The sequence below is a fragment of the Harpia harpyja genome, chromosome 12 (assembly GCF_026419915.1).
Source record: "Harpia harpyja isolate bHarHar1 chromosome 12, bHarHar1 primary haplotype, whole genome shotgun sequence".
Taxonomy (NCBI): domain Eukaryota; kingdom Metazoa; phylum Chordata; class Aves; order Accipitriformes; family Accipitridae; genus Harpia; species Harpia harpyja.
Window position 1 is genome coordinate 35,170,882 of NC_068951.1, and position 27,259 is coordinate 35,198,140.

The 27,259-nt window shown below is 36.2% G+C and overlaps 1 protein-coding gene across 10 annotated transcripts in view; it reads right to left on the bottom strand.

Annotated features, from left to right (window-relative positions):
* Nucleotides 1-294: 294 nt before the first annotated feature.
* ATP11B (ATPase phospholipid transporting 11B (putative)) overlaps nucleotides 295-27,259 on the bottom strand; it is a 75,765-nt gene continuing 48,800 nt past the window's right edge. The window contains exons 25-32 of one of the 10 annotated variants that reach the window (XM_052802891.1): nucleotides 26,305-26,443; nucleotides 24,279-24,302; nucleotides 22,767-22,832; nucleotides 22,368-22,471; nucleotides 21,530-21,695; nucleotides 9,628-9,761; nucleotides 2,776-2,849; nucleotides 295-1,418 (exon numbers count right to left, since the gene is read on the bottom strand). In XM_052802891.1, the coding sequence (XP_052658851.1) occupies nucleotides 2,816-2,849; nucleotides 9,628-9,761; nucleotides 21,530-21,695; nucleotides 22,368-22,471; nucleotides 22,767-22,832; nucleotides 24,279-24,302; nucleotides 26,305-26,443 (667 nt within the window). In that variant the 3' untranslated portion in view covers nucleotides 295-1,418; nucleotides 2,776-2,815. Of the gene's footprint in view, nucleotides 9,762-12,935; nucleotides 13,059-17,451; nucleotides 17,538-21,529; nucleotides 21,696-22,367; nucleotides 22,472-22,766; nucleotides 22,833-24,278; nucleotides 24,303-26,304; nucleotides 26,444-27,259 lie in introns of all 10 variants that reach the window. The other 9 variants (XM_052802888.1, XM_052802887.1, XM_052802890.1 and 6 more) reach the window with 9 other exon arrangements.

Sequence of the window (27,259 nt, forward strand, 5' to 3'; positions counted from 1 at the left end):
AGGTGTTTTTTTTTTTCTTTCCCTTACTGATGGACGACTTCTCTCCAGCCAGAGAAGACAGCAAGGTGAGGCCTTTGGTGCTGTCCACACTTACGTCAGTGCTTTTGAGCATCTATGATCTGTGGAGGTGGCCATGCACATACGTATATAGGCACTGTATGGGTGTGCCTGCTAGGAATAGGAACATATCTTCAACCTTGCTACTGAATGATCCTGGGCACTGGGAGCAGCAAGCCTTGCTTTACTCTGGCATATTTTCCTCTAACACTTAAATAATTAAAACAATGACTCAGCTATAAGTTAAATTTTTATTTAATAAATATAATTTTCATAAACCATTTTTAAAACAACTTCTACTGAGCAAGCTGTACAATGAGCAAGCACACAGACTCGCTGTCAGAGAATCAAAAATAACGAGGCAGCCACAGTGTCAGAGGTCCAAAATTCTTTGTACTAATTATTGCTACAGTTTCCAGTTGTCAATGCCCCTTATTTGCCTAAAATTAAGGATCAGCATTTTTAAAAAGGTATGTCTTGCAGAGACGATATCATTCAAGCTTTTTTCTTCAAAAAAGAAGCAGCACTTGATCACACATTAGTGAAAAAAGCAGAATCTCAATGATTTGTTATTTTTGTGTGCATAGGACCTGAAATACCTCATGGGAACATAACTAGGAATTGTAAAAATATATTCTTTGCTGCAGTAATGATAGCCTTCTTACACCTGAAAGTGAGTTTTGTTTTTAACCATTTTCCCCTTTCTAAACTATATGCCCCATGGATTATCTTTTATCCCATTTCCAAAATGTAAAAAGGTTAAGAACCTGCTGGTGTGTGAAATAATTTCCTTTAAAACTGCCAAGGAAAAATTAATATACACCACAGGCCATTTAGGTGCACTTCAGGGTTTCTTTCAGACAAGTCAAGTCACACTCTGTGTCATAAACAGCAGTATATTTCACTTCTTTCCACTTCACGTTACTTATATAGAGGGCTTTAGCCCATAGCCCCTCAGGTTTTATTCACGTCTATGCATTTATACAAACTGGAAACAACAAAAAATCGTACCTACAGCGATGACAATTGTATGTACTTATTGTAATACAACATCATAGCATGGCAACAGCTAGAGCAAGGCGAATACTTCAAAGTGATGAGAACATTCCTTTTAACGAAAGCCACAGAAGCTTGGGCAACACACAAGGTCTCTCTACCGAGTTATTTCTGATGCCTCTATGAGCAGTATTTAGCTGAAGGAAAAAATCTATGGAAAGCAGAAGCCTTGCAAATACCGATGCGAATGTGCTGCTAAGACGATTGACAGCAAGAGTTGATACAGCCTGAGCATCCAATCTTTCCTCCTCCTGCTATAAACTGAGTCATTCCAATAGAGAGCAGAAACCAGACAAATCATGCCACTGGAAGCAAACAACAGAAGCAAAGAACATACATACAAAACAACCAACAATAAAAACATTCACAGAAAAAAACCAGATCTGCAAAGAAGAAAGTCTAACTGGGAAATAATTTAGGAACAGAAATAAGGCTAAAATTTGTCCATAATGAACGGTTGGTTCACCCAGCTCTAGGAATAACCAACTCCTTTAAAACAATGATGTTTGCGTAACAAGGCAGTGGCGATGGTGCGAGAGTTACTACGTATTCTACACCAAGAAAACAAGAATCTCAAAATAAATGGTTCGGAAAAGGTTCATTATGATTGAGCACTTTTGAACACTGAATTTCACCAAAATCACTAATATTTAGCAGTACAGAAGTATCAGATAGAACTATTAAAAATAATGTAGACTACAGCTTTGAGACATTTCTAACACTAGAAAATGAAATTTTTTTCCAATATAGAAGTTATACTGTCATAAAAAACATGTGTTTGAAAGTATTACCAAAGGTTTCCAGTTAGAAATTATAGTTGCCTAAGATGCATTCTAAATTGCATAATCTTTTCTCAAATCATCTTTTGCACTAAAAAACAAGAAATCATTCTGGAATTGTAAAGCCAAAGTTTTCAGCATTCCTTCCTTTGCATCTTTTTGTGTCCCACCCCCAACCTTAAAAAATATACAGAATATTTTAAGCAGAATATTTACATTTTAGTTTGTGAAACAATTCAGAGCATCTTCCCACTTAATCTTTTCCACTGCACCCTTTAAAAAGCTTAAGTTTGGCGACTAAAACTATGTTTTTCTAATTAACAAACCCCCTATTTTTCACAGAACAAGAACTAAAACCTGCTGAGAACTCAATCCCATTCCGAAGGTGGCTATGGAGAAGGTGCTTCTTCAGGGACACTGCATAGTAAAGGGACTATACACCGCTCTTGCTTTTAATTACAAACATCTACTATAGGCTTTTTTGCCATACCTTACAGATTTCAAGGCTAAGAGGTAATTCTAAAACATTGCCTCCCTATGGCAAATTCTCCCTCACCCATTCATACTCTAAATCAGAGAGATGAATGCTAGCATTACACTGAATTAGCTGTATTTTGTTCAGTCTTCTTCATGAAGAATTCTACACTGTACCCAATGCACAGTGAATGGTTTCATACATTTCAGCTCTCAAAGAAATACACAAAATCTTTCTTCCTTGAATAGAAGCAATTTTAAAAGATTTGTGACATCAGTACAAAAACAGTCACTTCTTCCATCCAGAACATTTGTCAGACCAAAAAATCTGGTCTTATGCAAACCAATTCTACATTCTTACTAAATGAGAAATTACTGATTTAGATTTACTGCAAATAGAAAAATATACCTTGGCAGACAGATGGATTCTTAAGTTCTTCCTGAATTGTTTAAATGCATGTTTCTTCGGTAACCTTACAAACACTGGGAAAAAGGGAAAGTAGGGGGGAAGGGAGAAGAGGAGATGGAAGGTTTTAAAGAAATACATAATGAATGTAAATTATTCTTCAAATATAGGACTGTGCTGCTTTTGTGCAAATATAATTAACATATTTGTGTGGTAAAAGCCAAAATACATGTAGGTACACAGCTGAGCCAATCTAAATGCTTGGAGCAGGGTTGTATATCAAAGCCTCTGCCTTCTACTGTACAAAAAATTAACCACAGTTTATATTTCAAAACATGATACACTAACCACACAGACTAATGAGGTTACATGGTCATACAAACTAACTGGATGATTAGAATGCTATGGTTGACATGGACAAACAAGTACTTCCGGAAGGTGAAACACTGATTTAGACATAAAAGATAACAGCTAAACAGCAGATGTCTGATTAGAGCATTGAAAAAAAATTCTCTATTTCCTAGGTATCCATGGCAGTATGGACTCTCAGAATGAGAAACTACTAAGAAGAAAATCATTATTTTAAAAACAGATTTAATATTATATATATGATATATAAAGAAAGTTACAGGATTAGCTGAAATCCAAGTGTATTTTGTTACTACTGCATATCTGGATAGAAGTTTTCTTGGGAACTGAAGAGATGACCATCAGTTTATTGCATCTCCACATAGGAACCAGGTCTCAAACTATACGCAGTCAGATCGGTCACACGTTAATACCTATTACATGGAGCATGCAAGACTCATTTTTCAGTAATTCTTAATCATCTGGACACTTGATGTGTACAACTGAGATTTTCAAGCTTAAGCTTCACTGCACTTAGGCACTTGAAGGCATGACACAGACATAAACTATGAATTAAACACTTGTTTAAAAGGAAAATTTGCTATATTTTGATTTTGTTTCTTCTGTTTCATAATTCATTTTTTAGAGCTTCTTAATCAATTTGTGAACTGGTCTTCATCTATACCAGTGGGACAAAAACCCTCATGTACTGCATGTTCAAGTCACTGTGAGTTTGAAAACAAAGTTGCAATGACAGTTTTACTACACAAAGGTTGCCTTGAACAAGGAGATCTTGAAAATCCAGCAGTATCTGCAGCCTTCAGTTCACAGTGAAGCTTCCAGTCATTAATGCAAAAATAAACTTCCAAGAGGAGAACTGAAATAATACCAGTTAAAGTCATGAACAAGAATAATGAACAGCAGAGCTGTTTATAGGCCAGGAACATCCGGAGCATTTGATACAAGGAAAGTCAGACCTCTTGAACACTCCCTCTCCTGCAGCCCACTGAACTCAGGAGAATTTGGGATGACTGTAACAAGAGGGATACACCCCTGTGGCAGAAGCCCAGGCCCCACTAAGATGTCATACCAGGAAGGTAAGATGTGTCTGCCTGAATTATGAAATAAAAACTATTTGCCATGTAATTTGCTTAGGAGACACCACTTAAGCCAACAGTGGAAACCTGTGCAGCCAGGGTACAAGCAGCTAATACTGGTTTTGTCCAAATCCTACACTTAACCACATCTTTATTAAAGAAGTTCTTGTAGGTGTTGTTTACAGTCTGAGTTTGATTTACAGTTTATTCCACCCAGAGATAATTTTAGTATGCAGCTTTACATCTTTTACTGTCTGACAGGAAGATTCTTCCAATTATTGATGGGACTTCAGTGTCAGAGACTGACTTAAAATTGGATATCCAAATAAGGGTCCAGAAGCAGCAGCATTTTTACCAGCCTCCCAGCCGTAAAAACTGCCCTACCTAAGGCAATACTCTACAGATGTCCCTGGTGGCAGCACCTCCATTTTACCTCCCACATCTAAGGACAACCACCAGGTTTAGCCATCCTAGCTGAATGAACAAGCAAATGTTGCTACCCAGCCCCAAACATGCAGACACATTTATACTGGGACAATAGATGGACCTGCAAGATGTACCATTCAAAGCTCCATCTGCGCAATTTGTTTTTATTGGCATACGTAGGTATCAAAACATTGCCATCAATGTCTCAGATCCTTCAGATATATGAAGATAATTAAGCATTAATTGTATCTTCAAAGTACAACATGACCAAATATAAATACATGAAAAAGAATAAAACATGCAAAAATTCCCCAACTTTAAAAGGATTAATAATTCAAAAAATTTATGCTAGTGAGACTTCTGTACAATCCACCAATTCTTATACATTTTTCCATGCCAGGATCAAGAATTGTTAAAAAACCAAAAAAACCACACAGGGCATAATAAAGTATAATTCAGAAGCTAGTCATCTTTTAAGAGAACTGTGAACTGCTATATCCCTTGTTACTCCAAATCACTGATTTGTCAAACTTAACGGTGTTTTTCAAAGCAATGACTAATATTTTGCCATTCATACACCAGCATAAATATTTGAATTGTATTTAACTCTCAAAAATTACTAAACTGATTGCTTACAGAATACAATAACCATCCATGGAAATAACAAAATTGATTCGCAAACTGCTAAGAAAGCATCTGTAAGAGACAGCTCAAAATTAATGTGTGTGTTTAAAGTGAAGGGTCATCATGAAAAATGCAACTTTTTAAAGTTTCATTGTGCAAATTCAGTTCTATTGGATCACTCAAATTTGGGAGGAGGAAGATTTTGTCACTGCGCTACAGTGACGTCTCACGTATCAAATGCAGGATTCCAATCTGCCCATATGGTAACAAAAAAGATTAAACGGTCAGAGGTAAAAGCATTTCTTTCAAAAAAAAAAAAATTTACCTATTTGTGGATATAATTAGAAAAAAAATACTGGAAGCAATCACTGTCCAGATGACTTATGCTAGGTCACAAGACAAGCCACGGTTTGTATTTAGAAGTCATGCTAGTCTTTCCTAGGGCAGGGATGTAGCACTGAACTCGCTTCAGAACCTACTATAGGTGTGTGAGCACCACATGGCTTCCACAAGGCATTTACAAATGTCCCTGTTAACAAGTGGGTGAGTCCATTGTGGAGAGAGTCAAGATGCTTCTGTCGTTGGCATAGAAGGGATCCGATGAACTCCATGATCTAAAGTGACAATAAAAGAAAAGTTTGGCTGACTGGGAACTTACAATCTAGAGGTAAGGAGAAAAGTCTATGAAAGCAAAAGGTAAGTGTTACGAGATTAAGCAAATGTAACTCTTTGAAAGACTTATCTATTAGTTTCACATAGGTGCCTGCAATTAATTCAGACCTTAGAAAATAGACTGCAATCAATCATGCCAACTATGTAATTAACAATTCTATGTTTACCTTTCTGGCAAAGCTTACTCACAGCTACAGATACTTTCATCACTATGAACTAAAATGACCAGAGGTTTATATGCCAGTTTTACAACTGAAGTTTTAATACTGTGCCTCAAAGAAAATCTGAACATTGCATGTGTAAATTGAGGCACTATGAATGCTACGATCTGATACAGCTTAAGGTCATTCTAGTAGAGCCTTGTGGTACGCACAGCTAACCGTGGTAACCCAGTATAGTGGTGTTCTCGTGTTAAACATCCATGCTGTCTGAAGTTGTGGGTAGGCAAAACTTATCTACAGCCATGAATCTATTTCATTTCTTGCTGTTAAATTTAATTTAAAATTTAAGGCATCAGGCAAAGTACCTAACACGTCACACCTTTTGATTCAGATGGGATTTTGTAATGTCTTTCTCTTAAGGACAAATTACTACTTAGGAAGAAATACTGTTCTTGATTGAACAATATTATAGGACTGTATGTGAAAAGCTGAAAATAGAAAATTGGAAGGCAGGAAATCAAAATATAATGAACTTATACTCCAAATTTCCCTCTGTCAGAAATCTGCTGTTTCTTTAGAACTTTTACATGCAGTGCCTTGACACGAGTACCACTAATAGGAGATCCGAACAATTCAGTAATGAATCCTACTGTACAAGAAATGTATGTGATCCAGCATTCTTAATATTTTTGTGACTGACAAGTTGACAGACAATTTAATGGAACAGACAGACAAAAATGCATTTTATCATACCACACAGCACACATTTTATATTCTAACTGGTGAATGAAGCTATAGAAAATATTTCTCAAATACATTTTACAAGCAGTAAATTAAGTACGAGAGACTATATTCCTGTGGCCCGCTACTCCAAGCATTTGTACAACTTTTATTCATCAAAGTTTCTATCAAAATTTGATACCATGTTTGATTTCATGTTCAGTTATTGCATTTGACAGAATATCATATTTGACAGAATATCAGGAACACAGAATACAACACAAACTAGCTACAGACAGACAACGTATTCATCAGCATAACTTCATTCAACAAAAAATAATTTGCAGCTACCTCCAGGTTGAATAAGAAGCTCTGTTTTATAAAGCACAAGACAAGACACTCAAAAGACCATCCTGTTTGGGACCATGCAATCTTCTGAAGATACCAGCTTTAGGTAAAAAAAAAAAAAAAAAAAAAAAAATCAAAGCAGCTCAAGCTCGTGAACAAAGGCTGAACAACTTTACAAGCATTTTTTAAATCACCAAATAGATTTCTTAACTGTATCTTCAGCACTTCACAACTTATAAATGCCTCATGTGATTTAAGCAATTAGTACATTAAAAAAATAAACAAAGACTTTCACATATTACCAGGAAAGTGTATGGGAAAAAAAATAGTCTCAGTACCTTGACTTTTAGACTAGGTTTTAAGTTTCAATGCTGAGTGGAAGGAACTGAAGTCATTGAAGAAAGCAAATAAGACTGAAATTTAAAAAAAAAAGTCTTTTCTAGTTCTACTGTACATAAATTTAAGTGAAACTAGAAGATGGTTCAGAGTAATTTCAACCAGAGGCAGAAGCAAAAACTACAGAACTTCAAGCCCTTAGTGCAGCACCAACAGTTCTGCATGTTCATTAAGCATAACACTAACTTCCGTGTTCTAACTCTAAAATTATTCAGATAGATGGAACTTCATCTGAAAATTACATGAGGTAAGCAGACAAGAAACCTGAGACAAAGCAGTCTTCAAAAAGCGTTCAATATTCTGTCAAATATGAGTTATCTTCAAGACATATTTGTAAGTTCTTTAAGAAATAAAAATTGAGTGGGAAAAAGAGGAAATTGTAAAAATGTAAATGCATTGCAGAAAATAAAACACCGAATACCTACCTTATAAGACTACACGTTACTAAGGCAAATGTTAAGTAAAAATCTGCTCTAATTAGATAATAATAAATGAAAAAAAGTAACATGAGAAGTTCCTCATTTGGAAAGCACAGTTTTACAGAGAAGTGGAAAAAAAAAACCAACCCAAAACTTAGAGCAACTGCTACCAAAATGTTGATTTTTAGACCAATCAAATGCTCACCTTGTAGATTAAAAATTCTATTAAATTTTTTATTTTATACATCATGCCCGCTTTCTATACAGCAAGAGTTTGAATTAAAAATGTACTTAATCATAACAGTTCATTTTTCATATGGAATGAAACATTTTGCATAATCATACCGTAGATTTGTAGAAATATTGAATAAATTTCATAAGCAAGCCAGAAGAGAGAAACTGACTGAAACCATAGACACTGTGTTCAACACAAGAGTTCAAAACAGATGTAATACGTACCAAGTCAATACCTAAAGGCAGAATCTGAACTGACAAAGCTTGCCAGTGAAAATTACCCACACAATATTTTATACTGAATGAATGATATCACAACCTTTAACCAAAAGAGACAAAGATGTTCAAATACAAAATGAGTGTCCTTGAAAATGTGTGGAGTGCAGCTTTTTCAGGTTTGCCTTTTGACCAATGAAAGATCATGATATCATTCAGGGACTGAAAAATTACGATGTACAAAAGACTGTTTTTACTTCTACCCCCAAATATTTCCATGTTTGTTGGCTATCCCTCTTTATTTGGAAATGAGGAGATGGCACATTAGCAGATTTAGTAAAAGCTTTTCTCACAGTCATGCTGACTGCAAGAGCAGTATTCTTCTGTAGACGTATTCGATTACTCTAACGTGCTTTTATCCCATCGAGGTTTGTTTCACATGTGGTTTGTGAAGGAAAAAGATTTATTTAGCACACACTTTGGAATGGCACACATGGTCTTGACAATATACCTTCTAGAACTGAAAAAACATTTAAAATTCTTAGAACCTGAAGGCTCTGTTCTGTCAATTACTCTGATTTTAGAAATAGATTATAAAAGTTATACTACAAAAATATTTCATCTTCGTATCAATCAATGGCTGAAAGATTTAAAGACTCTCCTTCTAACAATGAAGTTATATTTAAAGGGGGGAGTGTGAGCCTTTTGTATATCTTCAGGAGTAATGCAAGCTCCAAGGTAAATATTTGGACGTTGTACATCAAGAACCAAAGGGAAAAGTCTTTTGACTTTACAAACAACTCCTGATTTGTGAAGGAAAAAAAAAAAATAAAAAAATCATATAAAGGAGAACAAAAACAGCAGCAAGGCTTGATTTTCTAAAGAGAAGAACGTACAAATGAAGAGAAATTATGATAGATACAACACAAGAACTTGTAGTAAGCCAAAATAAACGTTTTAACAGAAGTCTTTTGAAAACCGTTTTTCCCCCTCCCCATCCCAAAAGAAAGTACTCAAAAACAAACAAGAAACTAATCTGTTAGGATGAAAAAAAGTACAATAAAGAGTTGCTTCTCCTACTTAAATAAGCAAAACCTGCAGCTGGTTTTCTAGACATCTATTGCTGCAGGCTCATCAGGTTCCAGTTTATAGGAGAATCGTCTGCAGCAAAGGCTATTGAGAGAAATGCCACACCTGTTGACCCGGGTTGGACTACATCTGCCCATTAGTCGTTCCAGCATTCTTCTAACAGATGTGCATGCTGTTTCCCCATCTGAGAAGCAGCACATGGAGTCCAAGCAGTTGATACCTGAACCTGCCTCAGTAAGCTGGAAGGAAGAAATAAAAAAAAAAAAAAATAATAAAAAAAAATCAGTACTCAGAGATTCTAATACTGAAGATGTTATCAGAAAACACTTAGGAAGAGCAGGTTTTCTTAAAGTTAGAGTGTTGAATATTTTTCAATTTTATAGAACTACAACGATGAATAACATTACCATTTCCCTTCCTAACGTCTATACACAGTAAAATTTGACCTTCCGAAGGCTTGAATGCAGCCTTGGTGAGCTTATGGAAATTGTTCAGCACCATCTCTGCTTAATGTTGGAAATAAACTGGTTAGCAATTCTCTATGTTACAACTATAATAAATCTCTGGAGCAGAGCGTCATGCAGTTTAAGCTGTGATGCTTTGATTAACCTCAGTGGAGGTACAACAATTTATACAAGCTGCAGGTCTGCCTTATTTTAAGGAAATCTATCAAGAGAAAGCTTCAGACCAAGGCTGCAGAATACAATGCAGCAACCTGACTGTAAGTAGTAATTTTTCCTCAAGAAGTGTAGAATGCAACTTCCTACAATAATTTGCATTGTATCACTACCATAGATACCCTTGGCTTGGTAAGGAACAAAAGCACATTCCTGATTTTGTGAATACATTTATCTAAATGCAAACAAGGCTGAAGTTAGAAAGGATCAATCATGTTCATGCTAGCATAAAGAATAATTCAACATTAGCATAATAAACTTTCTATTGTTCATTCTTTGTAGGTGAGAAAAAGACCCAAACCAAAAGAAAGCAGCAATACAGAGATGTATGGGTTTAAAGTGAAGTGCCATCTATCAGTGTGCTCCTCTATATTATTTTTTGCACACTAGTGAACCTCAGCATAACTAAGATCTAACTGAAATCTAGTACTGCTGGAGAGAGAATATCCAAAACTGACTTGAGTATCCTCTCCAAAAGGAAATAAAAATGTGGAGTGTGGAGATATTTTTTAATTTAATTTGAGGCTTTGCATGAGAGCATCCTGTCAAACAAATGCCGAACACACAGGCTAAATTTAAGCATCCATTATCCTCACCTCCCTCTCAGACACCAATGAATGAAGAAATCTGGGAGGAGGCATCTTAGTCTATGATAGGACAGAGCTCACTTAAGAGCTTTCCCCAAATTTTAACCGTGTGACCAAAGGTCACTGACTGTTGTCTAAAGATTGGTTTCCAACCCCAATTTCTTTCATGCCACCCACACTTGCCCAACACTGCAAGGAAAGCAAAGAACCTCAGTTTCCTATGGGAATGGTTTACTATGAGTAGACATGTTCCTTCCTAATCCCCCAAAACAGGCAACTGGACAGCTTACAGCTTCGTAACAGAACAATTCCTATACTACAAAGAAGAGGCAGCTAACAGAAACAAGAGGCATTTGGGAATCCCAACTGGTAGGACAAGGAGGGAGCACACAGGCAGAACTAGTGTTTCCATGCATCTTTTCCTATGCCTGCCCCTTCCTCAGGTCTATTCCGCATTCCCCATGGTCCCTCCAGATCTTCCTGTCACACTGCTTAACGTGATGCTTACAGGATTGTCAGTTAACAATTGTATAAACTTACAGAAAGCATTATAAACTGAAACCCTTGATTCAGTTGCTGCATCTCGGAGGCCATGAATGAGTGCAGGCAGAACACACAATTCTGACTAACTTGCGCTCATTTGGGAGGTCTTCTGGACACAAAATGAACATTTACTATGACAATGAACTTCTGTAAATACCTGAGAGACAGGAGCAGAAGCATTGCAACTGACAGGTCTAGAAAGGGTTTTGGTTAAACCAAAACCAAAACACACCTCAACAGAGCTTGAGTCCCTGATTGCCTTTATTTGATGACCATCATATCTGGTTACAACTATACAGTCACAGAAGATACCATAATTAGGAACAGCACAATTTGCAGCACTGCAGTACTAGCAAATATGACCTTCACAGCCACTTCATACTGTGCTCACAGCATATCAGACAAGAAATTACACAGAGCAGAAGGAATTCCTATTAGGAGGTCAGAAAGCAAGCTCCCTGCTGCACATGCAGTGATCTTCACGGTTGTGTTCACAGCAATACAAAACACTCAGCACTCCTACACTTACGATTTCAAAAAGAATATTTAGTCCACCCATTATCTTGAAGCAGACCAAATATAATCTTTAAAGCTACTGTACAAGGTCATATTACAGTGGTTGTATGTAGGATCAGATGGACCATTTTTTTCCCTAGAATCTGCTGACCTGAGAGCTAGCAGTCCTAGACATTATTCAAAGACTGGCAGAAAGAGGAACCAGGAGTAACCCAGAGTAGCTTCCAAGGAGTGAACCCTCAGCTGTGGGTTTTGCAGGGCTGGTGTCTCTTCTTCACTAGAATCTCCTTTGTTCTTCTCAAGTTAGATACTCACAAAAAGCTAGGATCATGCTTGAACCACAATTTATGAAAAAGTGAGTATTACCCTTTTTTAAAAAACAGCAAACGTGGCCTTACATAAGCCTAGAAGCAACATTTATGTTTTATCAAACTCACAGTTAAGTGTAAAGTAATACTGGGAGAGCAGTAAGGACAACATAAAAATAAATTCAATTTTATGTGTAGATATATTGTGTATCACTGCCTGGTGACCATGGATTTTTATATTTATATCCACTACCTGGAAGGTACTTGTATTATGCTAAAGAGTCCCTTTTCTCACTTTTCTCTCTTTTTTTCTCTGTGGTGGATAGGTATGATCATCATTTTATATCAAAGTAAAACCTGGCATGGTAAGGCAGTAGAGCATAATGGTCTCTGAAGACCTGAAACAAACCCTCAGGCAACAAAAGGCAGGAGAGACAATGCTTTAAAAAAAATTAGTAAGTCTAGAGAATATCTGATATTATTCATATTTGGGCTGCAAATAAAGTATTTTTCCTAAGGTAAGATCCTGGATCACAATAAACATAATACTTTATATGATAATGGCCCATTTCATGTATTAAATAAAAGCAACTGAAGTGCAGAATTAAAGAATGATTCAACTTGATAAGGAAAAAAATCAAACCCACATACTATGATGCAAATTTTCTTGTAGATACCAAAAATACAGGTATTTTGGAGATGGCTCCATGACTGTCTATATGATATATATATAAAAAAAAATATATATACACACACACATTAGGGTAGAGTGGGAGTACTACCTAGTGAACGTAAGAACTGTCGGGTAGGCTAGATGGATCTAGCAGTTGCCTATTGTCCTCCCCTCTGTGCCTGCTTTCAGCAAAGTCACATGCTGAGCTGACTGAACCCTTATCTTCTTCCATCTAGAAGGACAGAAAAGCAACAAATCTTATAAAGCACCATGCTTGCATTGCTTTACAACAGTTACCATTTTTACATGAACTTTAATTTTACAGATCTGTTCGTGAGAGAACAAGGCATATTTACAAGGTAGAGAGGCAATTTTTTCATGTTAATTGGTGGATCAAACATGGTTTATCAGTGCACGAGTATTAGAAGTGTTTGGTCTTTTTGCGCACCATAGACTACCAAAGGGGAAAACCCAACAAATTTGAAATCTATCTCAAATTCTCAGATTTTGGAGTTTTATTTGTTTTCCTCCTTCTAACAGAAAGGGCCATTTCAGTTTGTTCGTCTTATTACAGGGTATTCTATATGGCACAAGACAGACATTTCAACTAAACGTTTAATCACACTGAAATACACAGTTGGGACTTTGTTGAACAGGAAATGTATTTAATTCTGTACATCAGCTTAAGAGCACTGCAGTATATTTTCCTGAGCCCAGGTCCTAGCTGCCAACATGCCTGATGCCACAAGGACGTTTCAGAAAATATATATGAGATGGTTATTACTATTCCACAATTAAGTTAAAACTTGCTCCCTCCTATAAAGCTCACTTTCTTTAACCCTTAATATACTGTATACCAAAATCCAAAACAATTAGATTTAAAATTTTAAAAGAAAATATAAGAGTGTTGACATCTAACAACTTCACTAGCACTTATGTTTTCAACATTTTTTAGTTTTTCTACCCTTGATCTCTTTGAATCAAGTAAACCTACAAATGCAAAATTATTTTGTTATTTTGAAGTCATTAGACATAACTATCTTCAGGTAAGTAAGTATGTGCACTTTTGTGACAAGATAAATACGAAATAGACTATTCTTCTCTCATTTATTCCATCTTCCTGTGATAGATTCTATGGATTAGCTAACAGATTAGCACCACACTATGCTAACACAATATACGAACCTGTAAAGGAAGAGATTACCCTTGTTCAAAGTTCAGCATATTAAGATGTTCTGGTATACTTCACTAGCGCAAATACACGTTTGCACTTGAATAGTCTTCTTGGAAGTTCTACATTCCCTACTGTAAAAGGAACAGAAACCTGTCTGTTCTCGACTTCTACACAGCTGGGCTGGATCAGATATGAAAGCTATTAGGAGGGGAATCCTATGAAACAGTAACTAGAGGAAAGAATACAGACAAGTAACAAAGGCCGTAAAGCCAGGGCCAGGAGTCTGGAGTTCTGGAGACAGCTAAAGAAAGCAGATCGGTACAGAGATGGAGGGAAAACAAGGCAACAGTAGACTCATGGGTCTGTAGACAGGGAAAGAACAGGGTCTTGGCTGTGCTAAGGCAAATGCTACAGTCTAAGTCCCAGATATAATGTTATGCACTGACAGCCTTCCCTGTAAATAAAAACTTTGTGTTTTACGTTTCCCTAGTATTGTGTACAGTCATAACACACTGTCCAAAGGTTAAAAACTCTGTAGATATAGTTAATCCCATCAGTAAGTAGAATTAAAACATCTGTCCGAGCAGCACTTCTTACATGTGGCTTAAGATTTCTGACAGTTCTTATAAAGCACAGAGACATGTATACATACATGCATGCACAAAATTTTGTTTACAAAGAAAAAACTGAAATGAGATACAACGGGGCCCAGTTAGCACCCTAAGATATGTATTTCATGTATTCCAAGAACAGGAGAGACAGCTACAGAGGAAAGAAGTAGTACTCAGTCTCCAGTTAAGCATAAAGCCTGCACCTGACCTGTGCTGCCTGATTTCCTCTTCATCCCAAGTTACAAAAGCGACAGTAAAATTCAGAGGCAAGAGCTTAACAGGCACATACAAGACTGCATTTCTGACTTACAGGAATCACATGGACACTTAAAAGACCCCCCTCAAAGCTCCTAACTGTGCATCACAAATGTACTTAATATAAACTTGAACATTTTTTGCATACTCTGAAGCCTATAGACATAAAAATTGACTGTAACATCATACTTGTCTTTTAATTTGCATTCATAAAGGTTCTCCTCTTGTGTATCAACAGAACAGTAAGCAAATTTGCAGAATAAGGCATAACTCGGTTTAACCTGGTACTATACTTTTTTTGAGATTTTGAATACGTATTTAACAAACAACAAAACTGCCAAAATCTGTTCAGCAATCTACATGCATTCTGCAGTCACAAAGGATGCAATTACTCAGGGGGGCATGTACAAATGAGGTGTGACAGAATTAGCTGCTTACAGCTACATTCACCAAGTGACTGTTTTTGGTTTTTTGGGTTTTTTTTGTTTTTTTTTTCCCATCTTCCTACTGTTTTACTTGCTTTTCCTGCTCTACTGCTTTTGGAAGACAGCTGCCCTGGACACCACAGAAACTAACCCATGGTCTTCACTCCAAATTAGTTTTTATTTAGTATAGTGAAGTGAGTAGTTTCCATCTATTAACTGATTTTCCCTTTCACTGTTTTAGGTAAGGATACACAGGATAGCTTCCAAACTTCGTCTGAAGACTACAAATAAAGAACTAGAGAAACCCAAATCCTTGTTTCTTTCCTGTTGCACTTTACAACTTCAACTGCATAGTATAAGGCACTCGGTGCTTGTGTTTCAGGTACCTTACTATCAGCTACTCAAGTGTAAAAATTCTGACATACAAGAGAATTGGATTTGCATAATCATTTGTTACTCATGGACAAAACAGATTTCCCATTTTTTTCAACCCCTTCCCTAAGTGTAATATGAAGAAAGTCCCCTCAAGTTAGCAAGCATTCTCCTGTTTTTAGTATTTTAATAACTACAGTGCTGCATTCCTAGAGAGCTTTATTCTTCTCTCACCATCCAGTTGCATAACCCTTAAAATGTGTTTAGTTTTGGAAAATTTAACAGAATCTTTTGTTATAAAACCTTTGGTGTAGATACGATGCACCACATAATTCACTTTAATAATTCAGTGAGAAAACAGAGGTTTACCAGTAAAATAGTTATCCAAAGTTTTAAAAAGGTAACTCATTTACATGACACTGATACACAAAGAATTTTAAAAGCTAACTTGTAAAAGCTTTACGAAGGAATCTCTACAATATGTTGCTAAGTTTACTAAAATTCAAAGGTATACTGCAGTTTGCCTGTTTTAAAGCTAGTAAGTCCTGAATTTAAAACAAAACAAAACCACCCCACCACTACCTCCCTCAGGTGTTCGGAAATCTAAGCTTCTATGTTTCACAGTGGGACAACTAACAACCAAACACAATAGCCATTTCAAGTTTTGCCTTGCAAAGGTGTAGCACATTCTCAGAGGAAATACAATGCTTTTCTCTTACCCTGACCCCGTCATCCCCCCCCTGCTTTAAAAGGACTTGTATCATCTGTTTCAACTAACCAGTAAAAATTCTCTGCTAATCGTTTACAATGTCAGCTTCCTGTCTCCTACTTTCCCTCAGTTAAATAAACAGCAATTAAATCCCCAAAATGTAGGTTGGTTGGTTCTCCTAGCACCTATTTGCATGTTTTTAAACAGTCACCTTAAAAAAAAGTATTTAAAAGATTATCAGTTCTTTGCATTAATTCTTGCTATAGAAGTAGATAAGGGTAGGATAAAACATCAAACAGGTTGAGACGTTATTGATACATATGAATATTTTAGTCTTACAAAAGAGAATCAGCATTTGGTAGCATTTCATGTACCGAACTCAGTGCATTTGAAGAGTTTCAGAATCATAATGGTTCACCTACACAGACACATGTACACTTTGATTTTTTTTGATTAATTTTATAGGACTTTGTAGCCAAATGCCTTTAAGAATACGTCTCTATACACATTGAAAACAAACAACACTCACTTTATAGGTGCACAAAAAACAAACACAAAAGCCTTAGCCGCACAAGTGTATGTACGCACCCAAACTTAAAACATTTTCTGCTCTTTCAACACAAGTAAAAGCAAATTAAAATGGGCAAACAACTCGCAAGAAATTGCTGCCTGAAATACATGGACCTTCCTGTCACGGCCTTATGAAGCTGAAATTATCCAACATGCAAAAAGCACTGTTAATTTTGATCATAAAGAAATTAAAAGCATTATAACCATGCTAGAAACTGTGATTATTTAAAAATGGATGCAAGAAGAGCTAGATCTGTATTCTGAAAGTTGAGCATCATGCTAGGGATGTTCTTCCTAAAAAAAGCACGTCCAACACATGCTACTTAGGAGAAGCATTTGGCTCAAAAACACAGAGCAAAGCCAAGAAATAACCAAACTGAATGTATCTGTGCTACAGGTATTGCCCTCTCAACCCACTAATATTCATGCCTCTTCCCATCTCTCTCAGCACTGGTTAGTTCACCTTCAGCATGCATAAGAGTTGATGAGGAACTGCCCTCCTACTCTACCTAATTTTGCTCAGCTGATTCCTTGCCCTGGACAATGGCTGCAGTGCGATGAACTCGTCACTTAAAGCAACTCTGTTGGAGTACATCTACAATTGGACAGAGAAGGGATGGAACATACATGTCAGTAAGTAGTAGCAGTAATTTTCTAAGAGAAAGACACAGGACACGACATTGTTATTTAAGTGGAATACACATCATATACAGAACACAAGCCTGGTACCTTCAGGACAGCTCCTGGGATCATCACAGCCAGTTACTGTTTGGTAGGACCATTCTTAAGTGTACCTCAGCTTTCATACTGAGAAAAAAAGGCCTATACACTTTTACATCTATACTTTACCAGACATCTTTATTCAGTATTACCTGCCAAGAGTGCTGTGATTTATATTTACCTGAAGATTTATATTTTGATTCAGATTTACCTTACTGTCCACCTCCTCCTATACGATTCTGTAACAGACCTATAGTCAGAAATTACCCAGAAGCTACTTCAGGGCAACAGACTTAAGTCAAACAGAATAAGATGGATTTTCTTTAAGGCCAGCAAAAAAACCCCCTTGGATCACAGCCAAAAAAAAAAAAAGAAACAAAACTACACACATGCACCCTAAGTGCATCAAGGCAGGTAAAGGTAACCAAATTCACCCCTCTATAAAAGTCAACTCATGCTTGCCTGTCAAATTTTTAATATACTGACTTTCCAAAACAGAACAGATTTATTTTTTTTAAGTTGTTGTGACAGAAAAATATTTACATTTAGAAGTTTATCTTTAGCAGAATTTCTCAGGTGTTTCTCATACCAGTTAAATTTCTTCGCGCTCTTATGAATAACTTAGCTACATGTAACATCTAACTGATGAGAGACAGACTGACTGTTGATGCTACGTCCTTATACTAATAGAAGATATAAAATCAAGTTGTTTATATACTGAGTAAGACAGATGCCTACAGATACAGTGAATTCAGAGCACTAAGTTGGGTAACTCGCACAACTAGCGTGCTCTTAAGTTTCTGAAAAATTAAAACAATAGGGGCAAGCTTTTTCAGTTGAGAAACCTGTGTTTTGCTCACTGCTCCTGGAGATATTTTAGAATTTAAATGACAGTGGACAGAAACAACTAACTTAAATAGCTGTGATTTAAAAATCAGTGACTAGTTCATGTAACAATTTATCTTGCCCTGATAAAAACGTAGTAACTGTAAACTAAACTTTTTCTCTCCCCCAATATGCAAACATACTAATTTAGTCCTACAACTAAAAATGAGTAATTAAAAATATTCAGTTATACAGAGGGTGCACCAACACTATGAAAAACGCATTTAAAAGGGCAATATACAAAAGTTCCATATTCACTCTTCCAATGACTTCCACAGACAATTACTTAGTGTTTAGGACAAAGACATTCTCCAGACTCATTCCATCTGAAAATCAGAGTCCTTTTCTCTGCTTTGAAACTGAAAGAAAAATATTTACTAGAAATTTTAAACAAATATGAGGCATAATCACAAAAGAAGCATTCTGTCACTTCTTGACAATAAATGTGCTAAGGTGGTCACCTGTTCATCTTCACTTATGTCTACTTCCTCACCACAGGAATAGCTGATGAATTCAGTGGGGCTGACTGTCCCCTTAAAAGTAAGAGTGGGAAAATCTCAACAGATTAAACCTCAAGAAAGGAACAAACAGGTGCCGCCTTTTAGCAAATACATTTTTAGCTATGATTTCACTATCAGACACACACAGAGAAACCACTGAATGGCTACTGAAGCATTTCCGGTCAAATCAGGTTTTAGATACCTTGACTTTGCAATATCAGGAATTAAGCATTTTCAGAAGAGACAGTATTTTGGTAAACCTAGACCCTAATGCTGACACTGTCAAATGGCAAAGTAGAATGGGAATAAGGGGGAAAAAAAGGAAAAAAAAAAAGATGACTAATAGAGATGCACAAAGCAAAATTCCCATGGCTATGAATCAAGCTATAGCCACAGGAAAGATGTTAAGACATTCATCAAGATGCCTTCTTAAAAATAAGAAGTCTGACTGTGTCCTTGACAACACAACTGTAATGGAAGCAAACCGAACACGAAAATTCTTCAGAATTGATTCAGAAAGCAAGAGAATGCAACAAGAAGTATACGGATAAAGCTAGGGAAAAATCGATGCAGGCTTTTTGGTTTTTAATTCAAACACTTTAGGAACATGAGAAACCTCAACAACCATACCGATACACTGCCAGTAGAAACAGCTGATGTACAGGAAGGAAGGAAAGGGAAGTGTTTGATAAATACTGCCACTAATTTTTGAAGGGGAAAAAAAAAAAAAGATATGTAAGTATCATTACCTATAGAATTTTTCCTATATCAAGACACTCTAATCCCAAAAGTGCAATAACATGCAATCTAGAGTCTTACCAGGTCTAGTTGAACAGTTTTCTGAAAGCTAGTGGTTATTTACTTTGGCTTTTAGCTATTAAATTCCAAGACTGGAAAAAGCAGCTAATATTCCAGTTTTGAAAAGGGACTAATGGGATATTTTGGCTTAGCAATAGGTTTGTCAGCATGATGTTGATTCTAGGCAAATTAAGAGAATGTCTCACATGGATTTTTTTTTTTTTTTTAACGCACAAATTAGAAGGGTAATGTAATTTAAGTAAATCAACATGCACATACACCAAGGTAATTACAAGGTTAGATGCTAATTGTAACAGTATTGATGTAATACAGTTAGGAGTTCTCTATGGCACATAGCTCGGTGTAATTTGGATTAAGCAACTAGGACACCACAAAATCAATATGGCACACAAACAGACTAAAAACTACTAACAGGTTTCAGATCATAACTGTATATGGGATATCTTTGTCAACTGGATTCTTCATTCGCTTTCACTTTTTTTTGGCCCTATGCTATTTGACCTCTCATCAATGACCTGGAAGAAACCCATGTAATATAATCACTTGCAGATAAGAAAAAGATGTAGAAGATAACAGGTTATTGATCTATATTATTTTGTAAACTGAATACAGCTGGGGGATTAATTATTTCCATACTCGGCACTGATGTATGCTGTGCTGAATATTGTGTACGCTGGTGAAATCCAAAATTCAACGTGAGGTTGAGGAATGGTGAAGATTAGAGGAGAAACACAAGAATGATTAAAAGACTGGAAAGTAACTTTTTTGACAAAAGATGCAAGTCCAATATACTTATCAGTGAGAAAATCAAGTTGATCACAAACCTAACTGTGAATAAAACAAAAAACTGTTAATAGAAGGCTTTTCACTTTAGCAGAAAAAGTATAAAAAGATAAAATGCTGAAAACTGAAACCAGAGAGTAACTATTAGAACAATGGGTCAGGATGACTTCTCCATAACTGTCACTAAAAAGAAAACACTCAAACACAGATATTTACCTAAAAGACAGCCTAATTTCAACAGAATGATTTAAAGAAGTCTTTATAGCCTGTGTCAGGCAAAAGGGAGATTGTATTATCACAGAATATCTTTAGACCTCTTCTATGAATTTATGAAAATGCCACACAGGTAATTATCTTTAATTACATAATCAACAACCAAATACATGGCATATGATATGATCAAGAGTTAAGAAATACTAATTAAAACAAATCCTACAAAAGTAATTTTTAAAATTATTGTTTTCATCACATTTTAAGAACTATTCAGTGCCAATTACAGTTGAAGAGAGAGCTTCTAATACCTAGACAAAAATGAGAATAAGTTACCATCTTCAAAGCAGTGCAAAAACGCATACGATCCTCTCATGCAGTTGCAAGCCGAGATGCAAAAGACTGAGGGACCCCTTTATAAATAATTCTACTATTGTTAGTATCGATTACTTAAACATAAATGTTATTACCTTGTAAAATGGTGTCCTCATTTTTGTAATTTTAAATTAACAACTATCTTCTGAAATGAGAACACTTTTATGCATTAAACATGACAGCAATGTAAGAGAATAATTAAATATCACAGGAAAGTAATTAGTTTACAAGACAGATTTTAACAAACGTGTTCTTTTAACTACCCATCAAGTTGGATACAAAAGCATAACATTACCTGAGCTTTTTCAGTACTTGTTGGTTGTAGATGTCTGTACAGCACTTTCTTCAGAACATCAATAAACAAACAAGCAACTACTATGAGGATTATGGCAAACCAAGCAGAACCACTTGACAACAGTTGAACAAATACAAAGTACATATCCTGGGTATGTAAAAATGGCCTGAAAAGTTAAAAGAAGTGGCAATTACTAAAAAGAACTTCTAGAAACAAAAGTACAGCACAGGCAGGCTCAAGTGTAAGTGTATCTTATTTTACATCAAGCAGCAAGTCTCTCAGGATGCAGTTACAACTGCATGGTGTCGATGAAGAAGGCTAGCAATTTGTTGGATCTGACCTGCAAAGAAACTCTGGAGAAGGAGGGTACCAAATTTGGGAGGAAAACGTTCAGGTTTAGTTTTAAGTTGCGTTGCAGGGAATCAATCACCATCCTCTCTCCGCGCCCCCCCCCCCCCGCCAAGACCCCAAAATACAAGCAAAAAATACATCACGCTACTGATTCAAACCCCAGGGTTTAATTTCTGTTGCAAATTACCTATTACATAGCACCTCTGGGAACCTATCTACTTTTTAAACACAAAAATGCCTTTAAAGTCACAGGCTGTCAGAGACAAGTAATGCCTGTCCTTTAGCACAGGACAGCTTAGCAGCATTGCTCAAATTTCTAAAAGAATCACCAAAAGCAAGTGGCCACTCTAGGTTTAAAAATTTATTTTCTGACACCTGTCACAAAATTTAGAGCAAGATGGTAGAACATAATATTTCAGTGTTTTTTCATAGCTTCATCTATCATATGTGCTATAGAAAGGAGAAGAAATAAAAAAGAATCACTCACCAGATAATTCCCCCATAAAATAAGGAGAATATGAAATAAAATACAATGGATCCCCAAGTAACAAAATGGTTTATCCATGTCCAGAAGTGAGTTTCTAGTGCCATCTAAAAACAAAAATAACTTCAATTAAACTTCCTTTCCCCCCCCACTTCACAGAAAATTATAAATACTGGCCTGAATGTACTTATGAACTTCCAGCTCAAACACTAAATATTGCTGCAACATGCAAAAACTACAAAGAAGAATTTTAACCACCATTGAAAACAGACACAAAAACCACTTATCTGGAATCCTCAAGAATCAATTACTTCTGTACAACTTTTGAATCAATCTTAAATTATTGCTCTATTGCATATTTGCCTATATACCCAAACGCAGAGAGTAATTACTGTGTCATACCTTCATCGTAACAGTTATAACCATAACGGTGAAGACCAAAGTACCAAATGTCCAGTTCCCAAACATCTAAGAAAACAGCAAGGCAAAAATCATGGAAGAAAAAAAAAAAAAAAAAATCAGTTAAGAGCATTCACGGTAAGTTAGATTCTTCTCAAGTCAGCTACACTAATGTCTACTACCACCAAGTCTGTGGTCATAAGCTTGTGACAACTAATCATCACGAAAAAGCAAGAAGGATACAACACAAACTACTAGAAAAAAACCCAGCTTATTATAAGAGCAAAATTAACAACCGACAAGTCATCTTTCTTCTTGGTTCAAAACAAATCACGACAAAGGCTACATGAAATATGAAGAAAGTCCAAAACAGTACCATGAAATGATAGGAAAATTAATCAATTAAGTATAAGCATCCAATAGAAAGTAAATACTGGGTGGAAGGTATTCACTTTAATATAAGTGCAAAACACTTTGAGTTTAAACATTTCCAGATCATTTTCAACATGCAGCATCACCTGAAAGTTCACTTTTTACCCCAAGCACAATTTTACAATTCAAAAATAATGGTGCCATTGTATTTTTCACAGAAAATTCTAAGGAAAAGACACTTTGTTTCAAGGCTAATAAACACAAAATTAAGCTTCAATTCTAAAATGCTCTGTCACTTTTGTATTCTCTTGCCCATGTAAATTAAACTATCAAAACTCTGAACAAGTTCTACAACAATAAAATCTCAGCTCTGACAACCAAGCAGGGATGCCGAGTTTGTAATCTATCTACACACATGCTACTCAGACACACACTGCCATTCTACAACAGGTCCAACTGCTCTGCTCTTGTATGCAGTCTGGGTGCTGAAACCGAAGACGTTGCTGTTTGGTAGCTATTTTTGCCACTGACATACTGAACAATGACCAAACCCTGAACTCTGTATTTACCAGTAACAAACTAAGCAAGCAAGGAGAAAGGTACCACATGCAGACAGGCAATGAAAAGTCATCCTAGAGTTGATTTGTTAGTACAGCACAGAGGCACGGAACTGGGATTCGCACAGTTGTAGTCCTTGTTACAGAGCTCTGACAAAAAAAAATCCCAACAGCCTGATGATAGATCTCACAACTGTTTTTCTCATCTTTACAGAAGGTACAAAATTGAGGCAGCCATGAGTCTGGATTTACTGATAATTTTAAAGATCTTTGTTACAACATGTCTTCTGGAGCCTTCTATTTACTTTTCACACCAATAGTAATGTTTAACAAGCAACATGCTTGCTGTTAACTGCTGCAATAATAATCTTAAAGTAAAATTAGACTACTGCTCTCGAGTGACCTGTGAAAGAAAGTGTCTTTGCTAACGCTGCTCTCAATGGTCACAGAGTTAGAATGCAAAACATGAACATGTTCTTGCCACCATTTTATTTTTGAACATATTTACACTGTGGATGCTGCATCCTTTAATCCTGTGAAGTAACAGATACAGTATTTTGTATCTCCTCCTCTTCTAAACTCTTACCATTTGCCTGTTAGGTTTCAGTATCTGACGACATGCACAGCATGAAAAAGGGGGGAGAAAAAAAGAACTAAAAGATCAAGTTGTTGCACAATGCGTTGAGGTAAGCCTAACAAACCACTAGCATTACCAAATTATTTACAATCTCTTCTATTCTGCTCTGCTCCAAACTGAGAACTTGGAATGAAAACATGAGGCCTTGCACTAACACTACCCTGTATCACACATTTGCACAAAGTGATCACTTCTTGAGGACTTCTTACAAGAAAGCACTTCAGCAGTACCCAAGTTTCTCTTGCCCTTAACTTTGGCTTTTTCAGGCACACATTAAATTTGCAACATACTTTATGCACTGCAGATACTTTACTGCAATACACAGTTCTATCAGTTCCAATAACCATCTTTTAGCAAACACAGAGAGGTAGAGAGTAACTCCAAATAAATTCTAAGACCTTTTTTTTAAGTCACATCACAGAAAACACGAGAAGCCAAAGGGCATCTGAAAGCTTTCTTTCCAGTATGCTCATTCACTAAGTATATTCAAAAAAATCTTGAGCTTAATTTAAACAAGAAACCATTAAAAGAACCTTCTCCATTAACACAGACATTAACACACTGGTCTAGACTTACAGAGTATGATCTGTTCCCCAAACTAAACATTTGTTATTAAATACAATGAAAAATGTCTGTTCCTGCCACGTGGATGTTTACCAAGCAATTCTGGAAGTGAAGTGCTTTGACAACTAAGACAGATGCACAGAAACACACTGATTCATAATGTAAAATTACTTCATTAGAAGAGTACTGAAGGTCCTTTACCAGTTCACAGGAACTTCAAAGCCACACAGCTTGTAACAAATGACAAGAGAGGACACACTCATACCTCAGTTGCACGAGACATTTTAGTCTCGAGCACAACTATTTTAATGTTCTTATCAAACATCTCATGATGAAATAGGTACTCCAACTAGCTGCACCACTCTCCCTTTACCACTCCTTTCTCTGCAGGGATGCAAACCACCAGTTCACATGCTCGCTGCTTTCAGTCACTCAAGACAATTCTGGCCATTGTTTGTGCATCATTATATGGAAATCCTTTTTCTGGCTAAACTTCCTGACCTCATGCCCACTCCCTATCACCAGGCGACCACTGTGAATACAGCATGATGCTATTTTTGTACCTTGTGCCATAACCTGCAACTCTACCAAGCACTACACAAGAATCAGCAAGCACTTCGTGTCAGTAGTAAGAATGGCATAATGAGAGAAGCAAATATATTTTTGCATCGCTACCCATAACAGTTTTATGAGAGAAAAACAATTATCTAATTGTTCTAAATTGGGTTAGCTAACTCAGAACCGGGGAAAATGAGGAAGCAGACTTGTAATGGTTTCACCCAAACTAGAGGGTTTTTTATATGACTTTTCCTGTGAACTTTAACATCTTTAAAATAGAAAGTGTCAAATTAGTATTTTATGATTTCAAGTTATTGTCTTAAAAACACTTCTTGAATAAAACGTATAATTTAAAACCAGCTTGCACCACTTATTTTAAAAATTCTGAGTAATCAAAATAAATACATTTTCAGGAAAAGCTTTAAGACTTTTGGCAACTTTCAGATTTTATAACAGATCCTAAAGAGAAGCTATTGTTTGACACTGCAATTAAGTCCAACTCAAAATGAGTTTTGAATGAATGAATATAAATTCCCATTTACTGAAGTTATATGATTTTGACAAAAACAGTATACAAAATAAAAGTTTAAGACAACCATAGTACAGTGATTATCTTGAAAGATATGTTCTTCATGGTCATACACTTTCTGACACGTCTTACAGTTTCCACACTAAGAAATGTTACTCTTGAGAGCAGACACAAATATTGGCAAAGCATCTTTGGTAATTATGTAGTTCATAAAAACAACGACAAAAAAATCTTAGATTTTTCTGACACAAGAGGATTTTTCAAAAAAGCATTAAGAAATATTACCAAAAATACAGTGGTAGAATAATTCTTATGGTATTGTACCTGGCCATTTCCCAGCAGAGAAGTGTCTTCTCCCATTAGAAGATATGAGCCATAAAAGAAAACAAATGCATGAAAGAAGCCCAAGATGGTCCAGTAAAGAAATGGTTTAAACCCAAGATGGGCGTTTTTACTGATGTCTCTGCAGAAATAAAACAGATTTTGGATTTCAGAATGTCTTTATATAACCCATCAGCTATTCGCATTGCATGACTGCTACTGCTTTGAATAAATGTAACTTTCAAACGTACCAAGACACATTTAACGAATGCTGACATATGAAAAAATACATAAATCACGGGCAATAAAAGAACTCTCAGCCCTCATGATCTGCCTCTGCTTTACGCTGGGATCGCCAATGGCAAGGGTCTCTAATGGGTGAAATTCAGAATAGCACAAACTAGAAATCTTCTCCCTGAGGTGGAATTGCAAGAGGAAGAAAAAGCCAGACCTCTCGATACTTGCCCCCTGCTCTGCTTAAAAGACCTTTAGGAGAAGAGAAACATCTAAGAGACATCTCTTTTACAAAAATACGTACTTTTTTCTCCAAAAAGCAGTATGCAGTGCAACTTACTACCACTGGGAGGACATCTAATTCTACAGGAAATCACTTCCCCTCTTAGTAAAGCATTTTTTTGTGGTGATTCCCCTAACCACAGTTTTACATTTTTTTCATTTGTGTGTCTGAGTGATTTTCACCTCCTACATGTAATGGAGGAGAAGGCTGCCAGTCATCTAAGCTGACCGAGACCTCAATCCTCTTCCAGTCTTAACATGACTGACATAAAAAGATGCTTCTCTTAAAATACTCATGTTAATTAACTTTTAGGATGAAAACTATGTAGCTGCAGTTCTTCCTTGTCAAGATAGTTACTAAAAATTGCATAAATCACAGATAAAAATACTGCAGGAATGCATAATAGCAAGTTCAGACTTTTGCAGATGCCACTGTTGATAT